General features: G+C 36.6%; 1 protein-coding gene across 7 annotated transcripts in view; it reads right to left on the bottom strand.

The window, feature by feature from the left end:
* The window catches only part of trpm3 (transient receptor potential cation channel, subfamily M, member 3), a 115,884-nt gene that overhangs the window by 26,322 nt on the left and 67,164 nt on the right, over window positions 1–22,398 (bottom strand). For all 7 annotated transcript variants that reach the window (XM_026212615.1, XM_026212616.1, XM_026212619.1 and 4 more), the window contains exons 2-8: window positions 19,966–20,045; window positions 19,428–19,629; window positions 18,617–18,830; window positions 18,272–18,396; window positions 16,368–16,539; window positions 6,083–6,257; window positions 5,025–5,148 (exon numbers count right to left, since the gene is read on the bottom strand). In XM_026212615.1, the coding sequence (XP_026068400.1) occupies window positions 5,025–5,148; window positions 6,083–6,257; window positions 16,368–16,539; window positions 18,272–18,396; window positions 18,617–18,830; window positions 19,428–19,629; window positions 19,966–20,045 (1,092 nt within the window). The remainder of the gene's footprint in view (window positions 1–5,024; window positions 5,149–6,082; window positions 6,258–16,367; window positions 16,540–18,271; window positions 18,397–18,616; window positions 18,831–19,427; window positions 19,630–19,965; window positions 20,046–22,398) is intronic.

The following is a 22,398-nucleotide window of genomic DNA, read 5'->3' as shown; positions in this document are numbered from 1 at the left end:
AACTGTTTATTTTTATCTACTGCCAAGGGATGTGCTAAAAATTCTTACTTTGATAGCAATTTAACTTTGATGGTCTGAAGCTAAAAAAAATTCAATACATCTGTGTCTGTGCCCAAAATAAACAACATGATTTTCTGCCAAAAATGCCCAAAATCTGCAGACTGGCTCTGACCTTTGGCATCAACTGAAAATAGTGTATTCCTTTCTTAAATCAGTGCTCTTATTGATGAAAAACAACTTTATATGTAAATGAAATATTTCATTAATATAGAGAATAACACCAACAGTTTGCAAACGCTAAGGCAAAATGTGATTATTTTATACTATATCAGTTTAGTTCTTGTTGATTGAAGGGTTTAAAATGGGACTGTGTGGGTCTTATATAAATGATTCACTGATTTTATACATGTACACACGTTTTTCCTTGAGCTGAAAATATTTTCTGTGGTATCAACAATATTATGTCGATAGAATTGTAAAAATATTCCAGAATATTCCTTTAAGATCTCCCCATCCCCATCCCAGGTGCATCAAACAAAGCATAGGCTACTGACCTGCTGCATAAGTGTCTGTTATGGCAAATCACCTCAGTCCGAATAAACCCCTGCAGTGAGTAGTAAAAAATAGCCCTGTCCATCACATACGCTTGTCTTCCTGCTGTTAAAGGTCTTCTCTACATTGAGAAGTGTGAAATTATGGCCCGCGGGAGCTTCAGGGGAAAAAAAGCTAAGGAGTTTCTCTCCTGTTATACACTATATTTACACTTACAGAGATTAAAAAAGAGAGCCTTTTTCCATGTGGCATCAAACCTTCCTGGAAATGTTCAGGTCACACTCAGTTCAAGTCAATACTAAACCTCATCTAAATATCTGCTTTGATACTTCAGTAACCCCCGTTCTATTAATCAGTCAAAACATCTGCAAGGAATGGTTTTTAATGAAAATCCAATTGAAATATGATTCATCTGCGTAAAATTGATGGAAGCAATGAATTTGAATGTTAAGGATGAGATGGTGTGTACTGTTACTCTGTATTTAATGCTCATTGGAGAGCAGGCGAATGCTGTTCACGCTGTATGGTGGATTTCTTCATGCATCAGTGACCCAGACCCATGGGCAAACATTCATCTTCATTTACAAGGGGCGAAATTTCCTTCCTCACCCTCCCTCCACTCCACTCGCCCAGTGCTTTCACATCATGTTAGATCCTACTGCATCGCACTACTCACTGTTCCTCACATCAGCCGGGGGTTCCTCTGTCTGTCAGATGTCCATCCACTTGTTCACCCATATAGTCACTGACCTGTTCGACATGTTGCCGGATGTGACTCCATCTTTCCATCTATCAACATCAGCTGAGAAATATATAATACCCTGAAACAGCACTCTACTTTCTGTTCAAACTGTGAAAAATAACAAGTTTCCCAAAATAGTCCCTCCATTGGTTATTGCCATGGGATGCTAAAACCAAACAGAAAAATCAACCAATGAAAGGCTTACTTGCAGCTGATTATCTCGCGGTTCTCCGGAATACTTTGTTCTGATTGGTCAAAAGCACCAGCCAGCAATTCAATATTTCCCAGGGCCTACTATGGCAACATGGTGAAATCAAATTTAAATATTTCAATTATAAAGAAAAATAAAAAAAAACCTCTGGCTTCATGACCTAAATGATGTCACCTTAAGATGACTTTAATAGTAATATTGTAATATTTGTTAATTGAATACATTGTAGATTTTTTATTTAGTGTATACAAAGTTCTAAAAAAGACACTTCCAAGAAAAAAATCCAACTCAAATCAATATTGCGCACTTGCATTTTCACATACTTATTAGTGAGTCACTAATCATTGTGGCAAGACAAACAATTTCAGCATAACAGAAGGCCCTTACGTAGCTATGAGAACATATTTTGACATAAAAAACTTTTTACACACCTCAGCAAGAGGTAAAACAGTGAGGTTTCCTAGAAGTGGTTATTGAAATGCTTTTGTTGGAGGGAAAACTAGCAGTGCTAACTCTTCTCTGAGCCATCGGAAACACGAGAAACAAGGAAGATGCTCAAGGAAAACAGAATGAGAGCAATAAATAGACAGAAAGGCTGTCAGTCTGATTAATTGAACCATCCCTCCCTTGGTTGGAGGAACAAAGACATCCACAGTAGGAAAGAGATTAAGAATGGAGTTCAGTCCTGAATAAGAGATGGAATGCCTACTGCAGAGAAGAGCAAAAGACTGACATAATGCTTCTTTTATGTGTCAAGTGCCAATTAATCTCAAACAGGACAGAAATACTGAATTCCTAAAAGGAACCTAATCTAATCTAATACAGCTGTAATAAATTGTAGTTTGCCAAATCTGGGGAGGTGTAGTCAGGTCATGTACTGAGAGGCAGGGGGTTATGGAAGCCTGTCCTGTTGGGTTCAGGTTAAACATCTGCTCAGGTGCTTCAAAGGAAAAGAGATGAATGAAGACACCTCCCTACAGGTCTCATTACCCTGCTCGTGATTCACCACAGAACAAGAGCTCGTCCGAGCGGAACCATTATTCGCTTATTCTTATATCTCGGCACTTCTTTATTTTTCTTACCTCACATTTTTTGTTTTGGTTTGTTTTACTAATTAGGAGCCAAATTACCAAGGTTCAGTTTCTGTTAATAATATTTAAATGCTGTTGAGAAAATATTTGTTATGACAAGAGGATGAGCAATTTTCCCTACTTCAAGAAAGTATTTATATATTATAATATTTCTAAAATCTATTAACTTAACTTATGGGGCACGTCTTCAACTTAAGAATGTAAAAGCTATCCCACAACTAATATACTCCTCAAGACATGTTGCACCCAAATGCATTTCTCATCAAATATTGTCAAGCATTTGTCAATAGGATACATTAATGAGCCACAAAAAAGTGAAGTTAACACTAACATCAAATTTATCCATCAAACTGGAAATGGAAAATCAAGTCTGCTGCATTGCATTATGGGACATAGCATTTCAATCTGTAAACTGTTGTATAATGCACATTTGGGCAAATCTTGTAAGCACTATGCATAAGAAGTATATGTACTGTGCACAGTAAACATGCAGTACTAGAAATATAATCGTACACAATTATGAAGATAGCAACAAAACTCAGGTATCTGATGCATTTTATATACTACAGTATTTTTTTAGTTTACTGTCTTCAAATAAAACGGCTAATATATGTTCATATAATTTACGTACATTCACTCAACCTTACTAAATCACAGTTGTAAATTTTAAGCATTTGTTCCAATCATCAAGCATGGAAATTCTCCCACTGGCTTGTCCTTAGAGGAAAATACAGCAACAGAGAGCAAAAGAGGAGATCAAGCGCTGAGCTCAACAATGCATGTATGATGAATGCAAGATGAGTGCTTTGGACTAAAGATGTCTAGCTCCCAAACACAAATTCTGCACTCATTTACCAACACATCAGACACCCCACTGAGCATAAACATACATATTTGTGTGAATCAGTGACAGATTATGATGTACACTCTCAGAAGAAAGTTGCAGCTCAGGTACAAAGCTATCAATGGGGCAGTGCCTTAAGCGCAAAAGCTTTACCCCTAAATTGTACATTCTAACACATAAAAAAAAGTACATGTCACTATCTGAAGTGTAGAACTTTTGAGATGGTACCGCTCCATTTTTGCTGAGAGTATTTGTGTTTATTGGTATATTCACACTGGTTTAATGCAAAATCTTCAGATTGTGCTGAGTAAAATTACCTATTTTATGTAACTTTTTTTTATTTGCTTCCCTTTTAGATTTAACTGCAACTCCAAGGCTCTGTGATCTCACTTTTGAGTCATCAATAAAACATGCTCAAGTGGGTGGCATGTAAACTAAAGCCAATGTGCTGTACTCAAAACCAAGTTCTCACCTTCAACAAAAAAGTTTGCATCTTAACACAATTGCATTGAAGTCAATCCAGCATATAAATACACAGGCTTAAGTAAATGCTCATATGGTGTGTGGGTACAGAGATTCATATCTAAGTTTGAGAAGGTCAACGTAATAATGAGGATTAACACATCTCATACTTCACAATGGAAATGCATGCATAACACTGAAAAACAGTTATACAATCAGTTTATTAAAAAATAAAACATATGATGTGCACATACACAAAAGTACACATGCACAGACATTGTGTGAAACCAGTACAGTGACTAAAAGAAGAACGAAAGCATTCATGATAAAAGAACAAACACAAAAATCACTTTGAGGATGTATGATTTAATGACGGGAAAAAAAACAATATCTGAATATACACACACAACATTGAAATGTAATTTCAATTACACTGACATACAATGACAAGTAGAAAAACATTCTGCATGCAAATCATGGCTCTACGAGCCTATATAGATTCTACTCGATAGAGTTGAAAAATATTAAAGCATGCTGAGATTCTCCTGGTAACACATAAGTTGATTGTTAAAACTCTTTATTGAGTTATTTCAGGACCAACAGGAGAAGGATAAATGTGAACTGAGAGCTTTTAGATGAGCTAAATGGAAAGTGCACTCTAATTTAAAAGTCATACAGATTATGGTGGCGTCAATCTGGTGAATAATTCAACAGAAGAATAGGGGATTCAAAATTTTTGCTGATAATATCTATGTAAGAATAGTTTTACATTCTGTGCATCAGGAAGATGAAGAAAGTGTATGTGTGTGAGAAGCTGATGTGAAGAGATGGTGTCAGGGCCTGAGGAAATGTACTTCATGTGGGCTGCAGAGGTAGTGACATTTATCAGCCCCGAGCTGAAGGGGCCACTTTACACGCATCTCTGACTGTCCGTTAGAATAACGGCATGCTGACATGGAGAGGAATTGTACAGCAGAAAAATCTCTTGGCTTTATCGTGGGTTCACCCTCTTACAAGGAACTCTTAAATACGGCAAAAAGGCTCTAGAGGAATGTCTTTAAATCTGTCAGATCAGGGAGGTTTAATCATTACGACTTTCACAGTCACACTCTACACACTCACCAGTTCTTTCTTCTTCATGCACTCCATCAGGATGATGAAGAGATGCTGGGCCTGCGTCCGGCTGTATGTAAACGTCTTCTGAATGGTGACTAGTAGCTGGTCTCTCAAAGATTCATTTATGATTCTAACATGTAGTCAGAGAGAAAGATTAGACTGGGATATCACAGCAAATCATTTGTGCGATGAAAACATTTCAACAGAGCACAACAGCAGGTCTACAGAAGGAAAAATCCCATTCATTTTCTCCATACAAACAGCTTTTTAATGACAACATTCAAATCACAATTAGAACAAAATCACAAAAGACCCACCATAGCTCACGTTGAACAACTTTTATTATTTTTTATTTTTATTTTTATGAAATGTCTAAAATAAATAAATTAATAAAATGTTTCTAAATTCTCTATAAATATCTATGCTACCCTTAATTCTGAAGAGAAAATGTCTTTGGAGATCCTTGAAACGAGAGGAGCAGCTAAATAGCTCAGCAGTAACCTCACGATATACTGCAAATGTCATAGGTTGGCCTTTTTGTATATTTTCAAAAATATTTTGTCTCTGTTTAAATGTTTTAAAGTAACTGTAAAAAAATAAAATAAAAATAAATAAATAAATAAATAAATATATATATATATATATATATATATATATATATATATATATATATATATATATATATATATATATAAAATCATTGGGTATAAATCAATAGTTCCAAATTCTATAAACATTTATATATATATATATATATATATATATATATATATATATATATATATATATATATATATATATATATATATATATATATAAAAATTGAGTAGTTCATTAGTTCAGTTTAGTTAATTAGAAAAAACAATGATTGAATTCAGAGTTGGTAGTTTTGGTTTATGTCTTAGAAGTGCTTATGGAGAAAATAAATGGGGAAAAAACTATTGAAAAAGTGGGTGCTTACTGTTGTGCTCTATTCTGTGCGACAGTTCAATCTTCATCTATATGTAAATGAAAAATCATATCTTCTTTTACTGTTACAGTGGAGAGAGATAAAGCTCACATACCCGCCCTCCTCTGAATATTTATGCCCAAAGGCCAGGATGTCAGAGGCACGACCGCTGCCGTCACACACCACCACGGGCACAGGAGGAGTGTCTCTCAGGTACTCAAGCACGATAGAGATCACATTAGGACCCCCCTCCACTATCAGAGCCACCACTGGAACACCCTGTCCAATCCCTGCGGAGAAAACAGACACGTGAGCGAGAAAGGGTGTATGTGTGCAACCGCGGGGCTGCTTGTTACAAGGACAACCAATCAAAAAGATTAAAGATGAAGTGTGCGCTTCTTCTCCTCTCCCAGTTTAATGTGCAGATACAACTTAAGGTAAGCAATTCATATAGTGTAAACACTGTGCTTATGTGGAGCTTTGTTTGTTTGAGCAGTCTGATATTTGAGTCTGACTTAACCAGTGGTGAGCATTTTACATAATACCTATAATAAGCTATTTACAAGGACTTTATAGGTTTGAAGACAAGCAAGCTTTATAGGTTTGGAAAGAGCAAAAGGGGTGCTGGGAAAAACAATTATTACACACTTCACATTTAAAGGGTTAGTTCACCCAAAAATGAAAATTCTGTTTTCATTTATTCAGCATTATGGCTACGTTCACACTGCAGGCTGAAACGACCCATTTCCGTTTTTTTTACCCCTATGCGACCTGTATCTGATCTTTTCATGACAGTCTGAACGACACAGATCAGATCTTTTCAAATGTGACCCAGGCCACTTTGGTATGTGGTCCTGAATCCGATACGTATCCGATCTTTTGAAATGCGACCTCCGTCTGAACGGCCAGGCCACATGTATCTGACCCGTACATCATTGATACGCTACAAACGTCATAATTCTGCGTTGAAGTAGGCGGGAACGAGAAGAGCCACTCACATCAGTATCCCACCACTCCTGCCTGTGACTCCACACCCATAAGTTTCTCTGTACCGACGTTGCTAACACTGCTCCACAAAACGCCATGGCCAAAAACCTTGCTCTCCTCCTTCTTTTTAATTTTCTTCTTAAAACGAGAAGATTGTAATTGTGCTGGCTCCGTTGGGAAAATAATTTTAATATTGCAAAAAGAGCTCTGCTGTTGACTACACTGTTGTTGACATCCATGTTTAACGTTAGCTACTTCTGCAAACAACGAGTGACGTCGTTCACCGTTGAGTACTCTTCTGCGCATGCGGGTCACTTCTGGGTCATTTCACGTTCACACAGGAGATCACAAAAGGTTACATTTAATTGGAAATGTGAACGGCCTTGCAAAAAAATCAAATTAAAAAAAAAAAATCAGAACTGAGCATTAAGCCCTGCAGTGTGAACGTAGCCTATGTTGTTCCAAACCTTTGTCTTAATTTTTTTCTTCCTGTGGAACACAACAGAAGTTATTGTGAAGAATATTTCAGCTGTTTTTGTTCTTGTAATGTAATCTAGCAGGGTCTTTCATTTCGGGGGTCTTTCAATTTGCATGAACTAAAGGTAAAGGAAAAGCATGTAAAATAAAAGTTAGTCAGTTCAGCATTCAGAGGAACAGATTATTCTGCTGAAAGTCTGTTGTGACTGACCATTTAGACATCCCTATCATAACCCAATTTGTGTCTGTCAACATAACACCCGACATCCACTTAACCACAATGAAGAGAACATATTTCTTATGAGACACTCCACAGAAAGAGAAAGTGCTTCCATTTTCTAATGCAAAACAGCAGAGCATCGTGATGCATCTGTTCTTCACAAGATGACGCATTCTCGTGCCTACTATTTTAGCATCAAAATACGGTTGCTGCCCATTAAATTACATAACTTTTCAATTTTAAACTTAAATCAAACAGACTTATTGCATGAAATTATGAGTTATAAAGAATATTTATGCCACAGCATTTACACTCTGCTTACACATGAAATAAACTCTCCCATTGGTGATGCTGTAAATGATAAGAACAGTGTCTCAGGTCAGGCAGGGATTGTAGGTGAGGGGAGTGAACGACCAGCGCTCTCCCAGCCACAACACCAAGACTGAGGGGAGACCCTTGAGCAAGGCACCGAACCCTCAACTGCTCCCCAGGTGCCACAGCATTGGCTGCGCACTGCTCCGGGTGTGTGTTCACTACTGTTTGTGTTCACTTGCATGGGTTGAATTCCAAGTATGGGTCACCATAGTTGGCCACTCCTCGCCATTACCTCATTTCACCTTCACCTGAAACTGTTCTTGCCATAATTTCAGAGTACACAGTGTTTTAAGAGCACATTGAAACACAAATTTTATTCTGCTGTGTAAGTACACACTGAACAATCAGATCGTTTCTGCATTCATTAATCAGCTGCAATCTTCAGCTCTTGGTTTAATTAACAGGTGTGCATGCAGTGGGAGAGGACCTGTGAGAGAGCAGCTGAACTACTTCTGCACTCTGACTCTTTACTACAACCTGAGTACAAGTTATGATGTTGTGACTATAATTCAAAAAGCATGTTGCACTAAGATCCTTCTACCACTGCTTAAATTATGCAAAGTGAGATAAAGAAAGATGGAAGGAGGGAAATGAAAGAAAGAGAGCGAGAGACAGAGAGGTACACCAGATCCACATGTGCTGTCATCATTGTGCCTAAAATGGGTACAGTTACATAAAGTGTCTATTTTTAGTAGCACACTGACTTCAAAGGGAACTGCTGCTCAGCTGGTGTAGAAATCAGAAACAGTGGGATTTACTTCTTCACTCCAAACCTCGTCCTCCCACTGGTATCGCCCCACGTCTCTTGTTTTCTCTCTTTATCATTTTCTGTTTTATTGAGGCAATATTTATTGATCATGAGCCTTTCTGCCATGATATTCATGGGCTTCCAGGAATGCTCGGTTCGGTTGTTTCCTCTAACACACATACACACACACACACACAGGCAGTTTGCTCACATTCAGCATGGCTAGCACTCTGTCTAGACTCTTATGTTACAACAGGATAAGACATATGTTATTCATCTGCCATCTGTTTATGTCCTCAAATTTTAAAAGTCATGGACAAGATCTTTTTAAAAATGCTTTATTATATACAATATCTTTCTTAGTCGTACTATTCACTACATGGCATTTTAAACCATGAATTTATGTATTTGTACAGCACTTCTTGGCATTTTTATTCTAGCAACCTAGTGTTAATATATTCTGTGATACTCCTGCTGTAAACACCAGCTCAGGCCATGCAGCATGGATTGCGATGCTGGTCCAGGCTGGTTTATGTTGGCTTGATGGTGGTCTAACTAGTGGACTAATATAGTCATGTTGTTTGCCAGAACAGCGCTGGCCATCTTTATTGGGATGTGCCCGGAGCCAACTATTTGATTCAGAACAACACAAATAAAGACTTCAAAGACCAGTGAGAGCAATTCCTTTGAAGATCAAAGTGAACACCTGCACAGTAAACAGTCACATTGTTGTCATTATATTAAAATTCAAATTTTCTTTAGTTTAAGTTAAAATTTTCTAAATGAAAAGTTTTGTTAATATCAAGGTTCAAGCCCCACCCACATCTCAATACAGGTAGAGAATGCAGAAACAGATCAATTAGTCAGTGCAACACATACAGTCTTCATTCCACATTTATGATGATACTGGTTGTCCAAGAATATATTTTAAACCAGTTTAAAAAGCCTGGTGGGAAAACCAATATCCAAAACATAACATATACTAGTCTTTTCAGCTGGGATACACTGTAACCACAGGCACTAAAGCAGATGCTAGGACAAGTTCATTGGGGGACAAAAGTAATATGGGCCAAAGGTTTCCAATTTAGGTGTGAAGACCAATAAACCATGCTGTCACAAGTCTCAAAGAGAGAGAGAAAGAGCAGTCAGAAGAGAAAATTAAAAGATTATAAAGCAGATGAGTGTTTTCTTGTGCTATTTAATTATAATCTCATTCAAACCTAACCTTTCTTTCCAGCAAGCCTCAGCAAGTTCCAAAGAGCCTTTGAAAACAATCTAGGTGGGCAGGGGTGACAGTGTTTGTTCTAACAGCTAATATCTTCATCTGCCAACTACATCGGTGGCCAGAGAAAGTAAACAACTCAAAGGAAAGTCTGATTTTGAATCTCAGTACAGTCATTTGCCATTTAATCAGAGAATGTCAGACGTGTACCCAGCAGCAAGTCACATGACTTCTTAAAGCTTCTATTAAGATTATCAAAAAGGCCATCTATTAAAAAAGAAGAAATAATAAAGTTTGTTATCTCTCATTAAGATCAGATCCATTCAGAAGCATGATGATGATGATGCTGGAAATAACTGGAGGGTTTTAGTAGTTAAACACAAACAAAACGACATAAAAGACTGTAAACAAGATTTTAAAAGTTAGACTTGTTTAGTTCTGTACCGATCCCCCGCCAAGCACTTGATGGTTCCGCTGCTATGTTTCAGAAACCCACAGTGATGAGTCCTGCGGCTCCAGTGAACTCCATAACCTCTTCACATTTACCAGTTGACCTATGGCACCACCACGAGAGGACGGCAGGCCCGGCATTAATAGAACACAAGCCCCTGTGCTCCGGGAGAGGAGGTGAGGGTGTTACGGAGGCAGGGACGGGTTGATTTGTATGCCCCATGCCAAGCATGTAGATGGAAGATGGAAAAAACAGACAGTTCATTCTGTCACTCTCAATCTATTTCATTTACACATTGTGTGAACAATCGTATACCTTGCCTGGCAATGACAAATGCGCTTAATTTATTTATTCAAGAGATTAAACACAACAGCTAGACACAAGATCCATGTCCAAAACTGGAATGATGTGTTATTGTGAATATAACTGCCAAACAAACAATGATCAAGAACTCAAAGTGAGGAAAAAAAAACATTGTGTGGGTTAAACTTTGATTTGGTGCAGAGTTTTCAATCCTTCCACAGCTCCAGTAACTGAAAATACTCATATTACAAGCTTGTTAGACTGTATATCATCACAGTCCTTGCAGCACAGAAAATGTCAGGCAGAGTATAATGCCAAAAAATTTCAAGCATTTGAAAATGAGAATGCTATCATTATTTACTCACCCTCATGTCAATCATGTTGAATAATGACTTAAATATCAAAGTGTTTGTGACACAAATATCTATTTGGCTTTAGAAGGCTTTATGCTCACCAAGGCTGCACTGGATCAAAATAATAATTGTGGACTATTATTACAATCCAATATATCTTTTTTCTATTTTAATTTATTTAAAAATAATTACTTAATTAATTTATTCCTGTGATGGCAAAGCTGATCACACGATGCTTCAGAAAACATTCTAACGTGTCCTATTTGCTGCTCAAGAAATATTATTATTATTATTTTTATCATCATCATCAATACTGAACACAGTTGTGCTGCTTAATATTTTTGTGGAAATTGTGATATTATTAAATTGTGAACAGTATTAATATCTTTACTGTCACTTTTGATCAGCTGTATTCCTCCTTTGCTGAATAAAAGTCTTTCTTTCTTTAAAAAAAAAAAAAAAAAAAACATACTGACCCAAACTTTTGAATGCAAGTTATGGAGTATTCTAGATTTATAAAGGTTTGTGGCATTGACAGACAATATTTTTCATTCGTCCTTTAGTTGGTAAAAACATATATATATATTTTTTTATAAATAAAGTGATGCAAAGTGATTTTTTTTTGTAAAAGCAATAACATTAATTATTCAGTTTAAAAAGTTTATTTTATCTCTGCTATTGTTTAAATAGTCATTTTGTAGTGAGATTATGTTTTTTGAGGATGAACCTCTGGTTATGCATTATTGATATAATTCTTGTGAGCGGATTTTACTTTATGTAAACAGTTTCTATGAAAAGGTTAGTAATTGAGCTTAATACACTCAGGCTAAAAGTTACTGTAGATTTTTACACTAGTTTTATATTTTCTGTATACTTGCCCCACAGGGACTTGCATTACAAGCGCAACGGGCTTTTGTACATGCATTTTCCTGTTTTTACAGACGGGTTGAAAATATCTTGTGCAAATCAAAAAGATTTGTATCAACAGCTTCCTGGAATTTTTCTTTAAGAAGTTAAGCACTCAATCATATAAACCTTTAAGAGGGTGGGAAAAAACTCGCTCAGCACCCTTCCTGTCTGGTCAATACAGCAGCTACTGCTCCATTATGCTAATGTGATGAGACCCGCAGAGACCAGCAGCATGGAATAAAATCCAGAAATAAACCACCAAAGTAAAAAGACCAGCTCATCATCTCATCACTTGGAGACCCAGTTAGTGCAAGGGAAAGCTAAAACAGGTTTCTAGGCTAGAAACACCATCGGCCACACGTGACTTTTAATCAGGGTGTGCATATGATTGACTAAAGTGTTGAATAAAAGGTGAAATTCATTCAAAATTAATAAAAAAAATGGAGAATATTAATTTACATGTTCATAAAATTATGGCTATGCACTCGAAGGGAAAAATTCATCAGGGTGATGATGCATCAATCAATATATTATTAAGGTAAATAGCTGAAAATTAAGTTCTTATAGAATACATTTTTTATAATTGTATATTTTATATTTTTTAGATAAGGGATAAGGTGATTTTATTAAATGCATCTATTTATATATATATATATATATATATATATATATATATATATATATATATATATATATATATATATAGAAAAAATTAAAGGCATCAAATTTAAAATATTAACTCCTAATCAATAAAATCCCAGTCAAAGAGATGCACCTGAATTGCATTTAACATTTTATGTATCCACTATGAGTTATATATTTTATATACATTTTTTAATTCAAGAGATGATATTATAGCCTACAGGTTATGCTGAATAATGGAGAAGCTTGAAATATATCTAATTCCCAGAATTCTGAAATAACTCTGAGTGGGGTTTCTTAAAGCAACGATCTTCAACTTTTAAAATTAAAATCTGCAAGAACCAGCCTGCAAGATGGAGAATGGTGTGTATGGTTTGCGTATTTCTACTTTATTTGCATAAATCCTTGAGCGAATCAGTAGCTGAATTAGTTGCTATACCAATAAACAACACCACCACAAATCATTATTACTGAATTCATCCATGTTCAGTAGTCTGCAATTTCTCAACATCCATCCTAAATCACAATGGATGCATTATTCTATTCCCCATGTGAACTGGGGATTAACGGCTGATTCCAGTCAAACTGCACCTAATTGTGCACAACTGAATTGATTCTCACATCCCATCTTATCCTGCAAGGAATTCTTCATTGCAACCTGTGTACGCTAGTCTTTCCTTCATCTGTGAAACACTTAAAAAGCCCTCCTCATTAGCCCAACAACAGCAAGCGCAGCACTGTAATTCATTTTAATCCAGTACAACAGCAGTGCTTGTCAGACTGTGAATATGTAAGCCGGCCTGCAGCCTGCAGCAATTCTTCCAAAACAAAGAGATTTGATTCCATGTTTGAGGGTCTCTGTAGCTCTGTGAGCCTCATGGTGATGGCTCAGAGTGTTATTGATGTTCTTCTAGTGTTAGAAAGGACAGGTAATAAAATAAAGAAATGAGCTCTGCCCAAAGCCAGAGCAAACACCACCATCACACAGCTGATGCAACAGAGAGAGAGCTGCAGGCTGAGATACGCTCAGATATATGAAGCTCCTGTCACGAGTGTGATGTCAGAGTAAACTGGTCTTATCGCAGTCTGAATATGTGTTGTGAATGTGTCTGGGGATGATTTAATTAGCTTAAACATGTTTCATCTGTTCGACATACAGGGCTCAAACATGTTTGAAGTCTGAAATTTCCACTTGCTAGAGGGTTGGATGTGTTTTCTCCAAGAGGAGATTTTGCCTGTTTAAATGTCAAGACATTTCCCGCTTTAAATGCTGATTATTTCCAGTGATCCGTTTACATGCAGCTTCCTATGGATGAATCACCGTGGGTGAGGCTGGTGTCATTTTTGATGTGAATGATGACGCCTGAGCGTCCCTTTGACTTCCCAGCCCCCTCTATTACTCCAGGCATAGGATGACAAAGGGAAGTCCACAGGTCACATGACAAGGGAGGCAGGTCAAACTCTGGCTCACTTCCTGTTGACACTGCGACTGTACAGGTGCGTTCCATTCGACAGGGTCCCTACGCAGTGTTCACTGCTCCCTACTCCCTGAGCACGGTATATCAGTTGAAGTGGACTTCACTGACAATAACCGCTCATTTGGAATGCACTGCAAACCTCATCAAAGAAAGTCACCGATGGGGTCGCGCAGATTATGATATAAATATATAAGACTACATTCATATTTTAATTTTTATTTACAATCACATTTAAAATATGTACATTATACAATAAAAAAATCATTGAGTACTATATAATGAAAAACGTATGTTTATTATACACTTTAATTGACAATTGCTGTTATTACTTCACTATTAACAGAATTGAAGCCCTGCTGTCATGCAGATATGAAAATAATTTTTTTTTTGGTTAACTGTATAGCCTATATGTGTTTTTAATAAATGGTCATATAATTGCATAGCGGTCTCGTGCGCCTTCTTCCCGCGCACAGCCGTATAGTAAACACTGAGGTAAATAAAGTAAAATAAAGAAAAATGGCAGAGCTTCGTCTGCTTCTAGTCACTTTTACATTTTCATACCTTTTTACAATCCGTAATAAATATGAATGAAGACAGCGAAGACGGCCGTCCTGACTGGTGATGACGTGCTCCGCGCAATGACAGTTGGGGGATAATCGCTCTCCACTTCCTGTGAAGTGATGTATCGATGTTCCCTTATTCCCTGTGCCGTGTGCAGTGCCCTTCGAAACTGAACATGTTCGCTCTCTTCGGATTGGAATCTCACTTAAGATGGCGGAATACCCTGTGAAGTCCACTACGCAGTACACTTACGGTCGAACGGAACGCACCTTATGTGTCAGGTTTATGACATGGCTCATTTGATGCTGTGGAAAAGTGTTACTGTGTAATAAACTGGATAAAACTGGATTGTTTGAAAGACAAAAACTCTGCAAAGATATGATTAAATAACTCTCTGAGTGATCATTCAAATAAAAAATGAACTTGTTTATCAGTAACTGATGTAATGTGTAAATCCAGTGGCCTCTGAATAATTTTAGCCACCTGACTAATAACTGGTCTTTGCTTGAATGTCCACAAAACTGAAAGACTTTCTGAATATATATACACTGTAAGTGGTTGGACATTTCAGAAAGGAACATATAAAAGATGAAAAACAATAATTAGGGAGAATCAATAAATTATGAGTAATTTATTGCTATTGAATGAATAATATGTAATCATGTAATCAATTTAAAAAAAGTAACAGTAGTCTGATTCTGAGTATTCTAAAATGTAATTTTAATCTAATTAAAATTACTTCATTTCTGAAATCTGATTATGTAATCCAGATTACATGTCACTATATTTACTATAATTTGGTTTAATAGCTCCCTGCATTTCTGCCACAATCCAGTTTAACCAGCTGCTTTATGTGCTGAAACATTCTCATGCTGTGATTAACTCATTTTTATTCTTTTCAGTTTTTATTTTACGCTTTCTATGTAATGTGAATTAGGCTCAATAACGATTATGCCTTATTCACACAACTCAACACTATTAGCCTGCTATAATTAATGTTGCATTATTATTGCCAAGGAAAGCAAGCCTAAACAGCAATTTAATTTCAAAGAGATGTTTCTATACATTTCCCTTTGATAATGACAGCATTTCTCAAATGACAGATAATGTTATGTAATAATCGAGCATATATACAAGCGCAAGAGAGAAATTTTATGACAGCTAATCAAAGTATGCATGAGTAGGCCATAAGCAGTCTGTGTATACATGCACTTTTCAATGACCCTAAATGATCCACATGAGAACAAACACAACAGGGGCATTCTTTTTTGAGTGTGTTCGAGATTTACTGCATTTTCATTGGCCCTAATCCGAATGTGCTTCTTCAGCTGACGTGTATTTGATATATTTATGCGAGTAAATGGACTGTATGGATATTATCTGGCAGAGTGCGGTTGAAGAGGGCTTTGTGCTCTCAGTGCAGTCAACTCTGAATCAACTCGTGTAGCATTTTGACGTTGAGCCACAAACTGATCTGTGCATCTCTGAAAGGAATCTATAGAGAAACTCCTCTGTGGGCTTTTGAAGATCAGCACAACAGAACCTAGAAATAGTGACTGAGGATATTAGACTATTATAACCTCTCTTTAAAAGAATTTAAAAGCACTATTGAATTTGCAGTTTGGAGTAATCACATTAACATTAGCATCTCTAATTATCCGCATATGTACTCACGTGTGTTGATCTTTTGTAGAGAGATGTGCTTCTCTAGCTGTCTGCGCAGTTTGACTTCTGCTCCGTACTTTCCGGTGGTGCCATTATCAGCCAAAATGAAGTGGGAGTGTAGGCTGTTGAGTACCGTTAGTTTACTAAGAGGGTTAGACATCGTCTGGTATGGCCGGACCACCTGAATAAAAGTAAAAAGATGCTGATCGGGGATGTTCAGGACAAGAAAAATGAAACAAAGGTGAAAGTGCTACAAAAAGCGCATTCAGTAATCATGGATCGGCAGATAAAAAATAAAAAAATAAAAGCACTGAAACTCTACAAGTTTGTATAAAACCTGACGGTTCTGTTCTCCAGCATGATTTGAGAATGACCCAGAGAATAGTCTGTATAAAGAGTCATGCTCTCAGTTTTACTTATTTGATCAGCAACCTAGAAATAGAAATGCCACAACATTGTGTTTAAAACATTGACCAGACCAGACCAGACTAGAGAGGGGTGGGGGTGAGTGGGGTCTCGGAAGCGAGAGAGAAAGAGCCAAAATCGTGTATGAATGAGGGGGATAGAAATCAGTGGTTATAAATAAAGAATGATTCTATCCCTGTGTCTCAGTTGTGCACAAGTCCCCAGAGACACATGGACAAGCTGAGGTGAAACTGAGTAGATGTGTGTAGTGGCTCACATATAAATTATTTATAGATTTCAACATGACACAGAATTCATGCAGAGACAACATGAAAATCATTCCATTGTGATCTGGAGAATCACTCTCGTAAATAAGGAATTCAATGAATATATCCAGGGTGCGATTTGCGGGGTGATGCGTGGGATTTCCCCCTTTCTGGTCAATGTATCCCTGCCTCTGCTTAATTATTTTTATCCCCGGTGATCAGTGCTACTACACTAGTGGCGAGACAGATTACAAAACTTATCACGGATCCGTGGTTTGATTAAAGTCAATTTTATTTTAAAATGCACTACTTTTGCTGGCTCATCCTCTCTGTATTCACCACTCTGCAGACTTGCTCAATGTCCCGCCCATGGCGCTATATGATTGGTTACACCTCACGAGTAATAGCCTATCAACACTTGCGAGATGGTTGAAGCCGGTCCGCTGCGCAGTGGAGTTGCCAACTTGGCCACTTTGTCGCTAGATTAATCGACTTTTTTTCCAAAATAGCGACTTGCGACTATTTTGGATAATCATTTTTTAGTCTCTGAGACTCTCTGGTGCTGGCGCACGAGCGCGAGGTCTCTCTTTCCCAGCGCGAGCCTCTCTCATTGTCTCTCTCTGCATCTGCTGTGTTCAGCAAGCACAGAGAGGAGCACCACTTTCAGGTAAAAAAATATATATATTCTGTTGCTTCTAACTCTATTTTACAAGCAAGTATAGCCGACATCAGTCACAGCACAACCACTGACTTTATCATATGTGTATTTGATTTCATTAGTGCAGATTAATGTTAGAGAGCTGGTTATGTAGTCTTAATGGACCGCGTTTCAGTCATTAATTCCATTGTCTGACAACAGAAACATTAAAATATAGTAATAAAAACAGTTTTATTGAGAATTAAATTAAATGGTTAAATTAAATTGCAGTATGTGAGAATAGGAAGGCAATACAATACTACGCACTTAAGTCACAAATATGCTAATTAGCGCATGACGTCATCTAATTAATGTTCTCATTATTTATTTTTATGAATTAACATTTTTCAAAACACCCCCCCCCCTCTGTTTTTTTCACAAATTGCACCCTGAATATATCAATTTGAATATATCATTACTTAACAAAACTAAATTTTGTAAAATATGCCCTGACATGAACCAAACAAGGTCTTATTGGTCATTTAGAAAAATAAACTATACTAAAAGAGCTCTAGTAATTAAATAGCAACAGTCAAGTCACTTACATCTTTGCCCACCAGGTCTTCCTGGTTCTCTACAATCCCCCAGGGGGCAATACCGATAGTACAGATCTTCCCTCTCGATTTAGAAGCGTGGTCTTTTAGAGCATCACCAACATGCCTTATGACTCCTGGGGTGGCAGAAGGGAGTATAATGGAAGAGATAACAGATTCTCAGTGTGAGAGATACAGTTTCACACAATGCATCAAGGACACTGTGATAGCACACAGTTAGACTTGATCTTCTGTAAAAGTTTAGATAGCATCAGCCTTCACTAGGTTTGCTCAACCTCTTAATAAGAGTAATCTAATTAGAATCTTAATTAAACTGAAAAAAAGATGAATACACACCAGTATTAACTCCTCCAGTGAAGATCCAGGCCCCAGTGGTCATGGCTGCCTTGATGAGACCCTTGCCGAAGACTTGCTTGAGTTTGGGCTGCAGCTCGAAGTTCTGAAGTCCTCCGTGAACAGAGATGAGCAGTTTGGGAAGCTCCAGTTGCCACTCCTTTGTCATCAGATGCAGCAGTAAGTCTGGCTTAGTGTCATAAGACACTCGTACATACTGACAAAACAAAAACAAAATTATCTTGAGACATTCTTTAAGAGAACACATCTAAGATGTTGCAATATCATTGGGTAGTTTGGAGTTTAAAAGAAGTATTTAATGCTAAACAAGGCTTTTTTAAATCAAAAATACAGTGAAGCAGTAATATTGTGAGCTATAATTACAACTTATTTTAATATATAATAAAATGTAATTTATTCCTGTGATGGTAAAGCTGAATTTTCTGCAGTAGCAGCATTTGGGACAGGCTTTGGAATCAATCAAAATAAAGTCAGATTTGCTCTTCCTTTTATACCACTGATAACACTTGTGTTAAATAAAAGCCAAATGTCTGGTATGTAATGTCCACTTATTATTATCCAATACATTACCCATAAAAAATTAAATCAGTTCCCACCCTACATTTTGTCTTACATTGTCTTACTGCACATCATCTTAAATGTCATACATCACTTTACGGCAGTAAAATGTATAATATTTCAAAGCTTGCATGATCCACAGACATTAATAAATGCCTCACAAAAGGAATTTAATTCAATATATGAGTCATCATCAGAATCATACGGTTGTTAATAAGAGATTGAATAGCTGTACCATTGCTTTGTTGGAATGTCCACCTCCCTGGAACTCAATGGTTCCAAAGGCGTCAGTGGGACTGAGCTGGGTGTGCTTGCTGATGGACCACTTCTCTGACAAGCCGTCATTCTTTGGCACACGCTCCGACTTCTCATTCTGATTGGATGAAATGCTGGGGGGCAGGCCAACATGTTGACCAATTAGACGGCCACAGCAGCACCTGCAACAGAAGTGAAATTAAATGAATGCCCCTTAAATCAGAAGTCAAGGCAATCCACAAGTGTTATTCACTCTTAAAAATAAAGGTTCTTTATTGGCATCAATGGTTTAACAAAAAAACTTTACAAGCCATGGAACCTTTTAATTCCACAAAAGGTTCTTTATCGTGGAAACAGGTCCTTTAGATTGTTAAAATGTTCTTCACACTAAGAAATCACTGTTCTTTTAAGAACTGTTCACTGAAAGGTTTTTTGGGAAACCAAAATGTGTTCTTTTATGGAATAAAATAAAAATAGACATTATTTGCAAAGATATATGGTAGATATGTGCTACTCACCTATGGGGGTCTTTGGTGCTTACAATAATGTGCACACATTCTCTCTTGCTGAAAGCTCTTTCTATCCATGATTTCTGTGCCTGGGGAAAAACACAACAGGTGTAAGTTGCAGAAATCACTAGAGGTAGAAATGTCAGCTTCATACATCCACTTAAGAGACCAGTAAATCCCAAACCAGAAATAACCAAAGTACACATTAGACCAGTCATCTTTATACAATGCGGCACCAGGAAGTAGTGCTTTATCATACTCTAGTCCTTTTTTTAACAGAATTACCTATTCACCAATTGTTCACCAATCAGAGCTTTATGAACTAGTCCCTTGGTTTATGTTTCACTTTTTAAATATTTTAAGTAAATTATCATTAAGTATTATTGGCACCTTTTTAAAGTCACTGATATTATTATTTTATTGTTCTATTCTTGTCAGTGCTTTGTCATGTGTAATGATACTTTAGCAATACTATGAGTAACATGCCATTAAGGACTTTTTTCTTAAACTTTTCACTATTCAGGGGTATTACAGGTCCAGCATTTACTGCTGTTTGCTTGCTTTATTTCAACACAACAGCAGCACCATCTGTGAACGCACCTCAAAAGCAGTGAGTGGTTACACAGGCACTTACCCCATAACCAGATTTCCTACGGTCCACCATTACTCTTATGAAAAGCTAGCCTGAGGCAGAGAGGGAGGTGATACCGTGGTTTCGTTTTAACTGGGAAAACCCCATGAATGTGCATCACTGACCACCCACATTCACACATCGTTACGCCAACATGAACATGGATAATGTCGATCTGACTGAACTCAATACATTCTGACAGAACTGCTGTGAGAACAGTTCTCTGCTCTGGAGTAGGTCAAAAGCAATGCATTAACCTTTTCTGTTTGAGGTCTAAGAGACCCTAAGGCCATTTTAATTGCTCAAAAAACATACTTAACATTTAAGAATTGGATTAATGGTTCCCAGGCCGTTCTAATCTTATGAAAAATAATCAACTAAATTGGAATGTTGCATTACTTATTTTCAAAGATCAGTTCCAGAGATCTCAGTAATCACACATTAACAAATATGGGATGTGTTAACATCAAAGCATAAAAACAACAACAACAACAAAAACATATACCAATAGTATTAACTTGTCCTTTTTTAAAAAAAATGGCATTACAAAATTATAAACAAGTATTTAAAAACAATATAAAATAAGTACTGTATGTAATTTTTTTTAATTTGTAAATTACACTGAGATTACACTTAAATAAATATTTTGAAACAATACATGAGCATTAGATAAATGTAAAAATAGGCAGTATCAAGCGTGCAAAATGATATGCAATATAGACATATATAGATAAATAGTGGCGATATTTCACGTATCTCTAATAAATGCAACAATTGTTCACGTTAATATTCACTCATTGGAACCAATAAAGTGTCAAACTGACCACAAACAATAAATACTGCATAAAATACATATTACAAAAATAAACAGAAAAGTTACATTTTCAATAATATCTGCTACTGGGTTTGATTAGTCAGAGGATGTTATTTTGAGTGATTGAGATAGTTTTTATTAATACTTTACATTAGTTTTTATTTTTATAGTCTCTATTTTCATTTCAGTTACAATTTTTGTAATTTTTTCAATGTCTATTTCTTTTTAAATATGTTTAGTTTTTAATGCATTAAGTTAAACTACATAAAATTAAGAAATATATATATTTTAATTAATGTATATTTTATTTAAAGTGAAATTTTAGTTTGGTTTTGATTTTAGCATATAACAACCCTATAATAGTCCTGGTCAGAGGAAAGGAAAGGAATTTAAAGGAACAATAAAGGTTCATTGCAAAATTCCTATTATTTCCATACATACAGCATTGGGGTCTCTTAATAAAACCCAATGTTAACAACACACAATCAAAAGAACATAAGGGTTAATAGAGCCAAATGTGCTAATATTAGTTGTCAAGCAAAAGAGAGAATAAAATAGTTCGGGAAGTACCAGCCAACTTATATCAAACCCATCTGGGATCCCCAGGCGTGATACCTCAGTAATTCTGCTTAGATGTGTAGAACCTAATCGGTTTAGTCTCTAGTGTATTCCTGTGTGTGTTTTTAATGTGATAACCAGGGAAGCTATATAATATATCATAAAACTCAGCATACATTCAAAACAATTATCAGTTAAAGAGACCTCATAAACTTCTTCTCATACACTTGTTTTCTCTTTCTCATCTTGTTTGTGAGTGCTGACATGATTCGCAGGGATCTCCAGTCACAGCAGAGAGCTGCCAAAACCTTGTGGTGTAATTAAGATTTGTCCTCAGGATTTGCCCCCTGAGAATCAAAGAACAGCTTTGCTCCTTGTTGGAAATATCTCACCGTCTATAGGGGATCTGTGCCAACAGGTATTGTTATGGAGAATTTGG

This window comes from Carassius auratus, chromosome 30 (assembly GCF_003368295.1).
Source record: "Carassius auratus strain Wakin chromosome 30, ASM336829v1, whole genome shotgun sequence".
NCBI classification, from domain to species: domain Eukaryota; kingdom Metazoa; phylum Chordata; class Actinopteri; order Cypriniformes; family Cyprinidae; genus Carassius; species Carassius auratus.
This window is presented reverse-complemented; position numbering and strand designations above follow the sequence as displayed.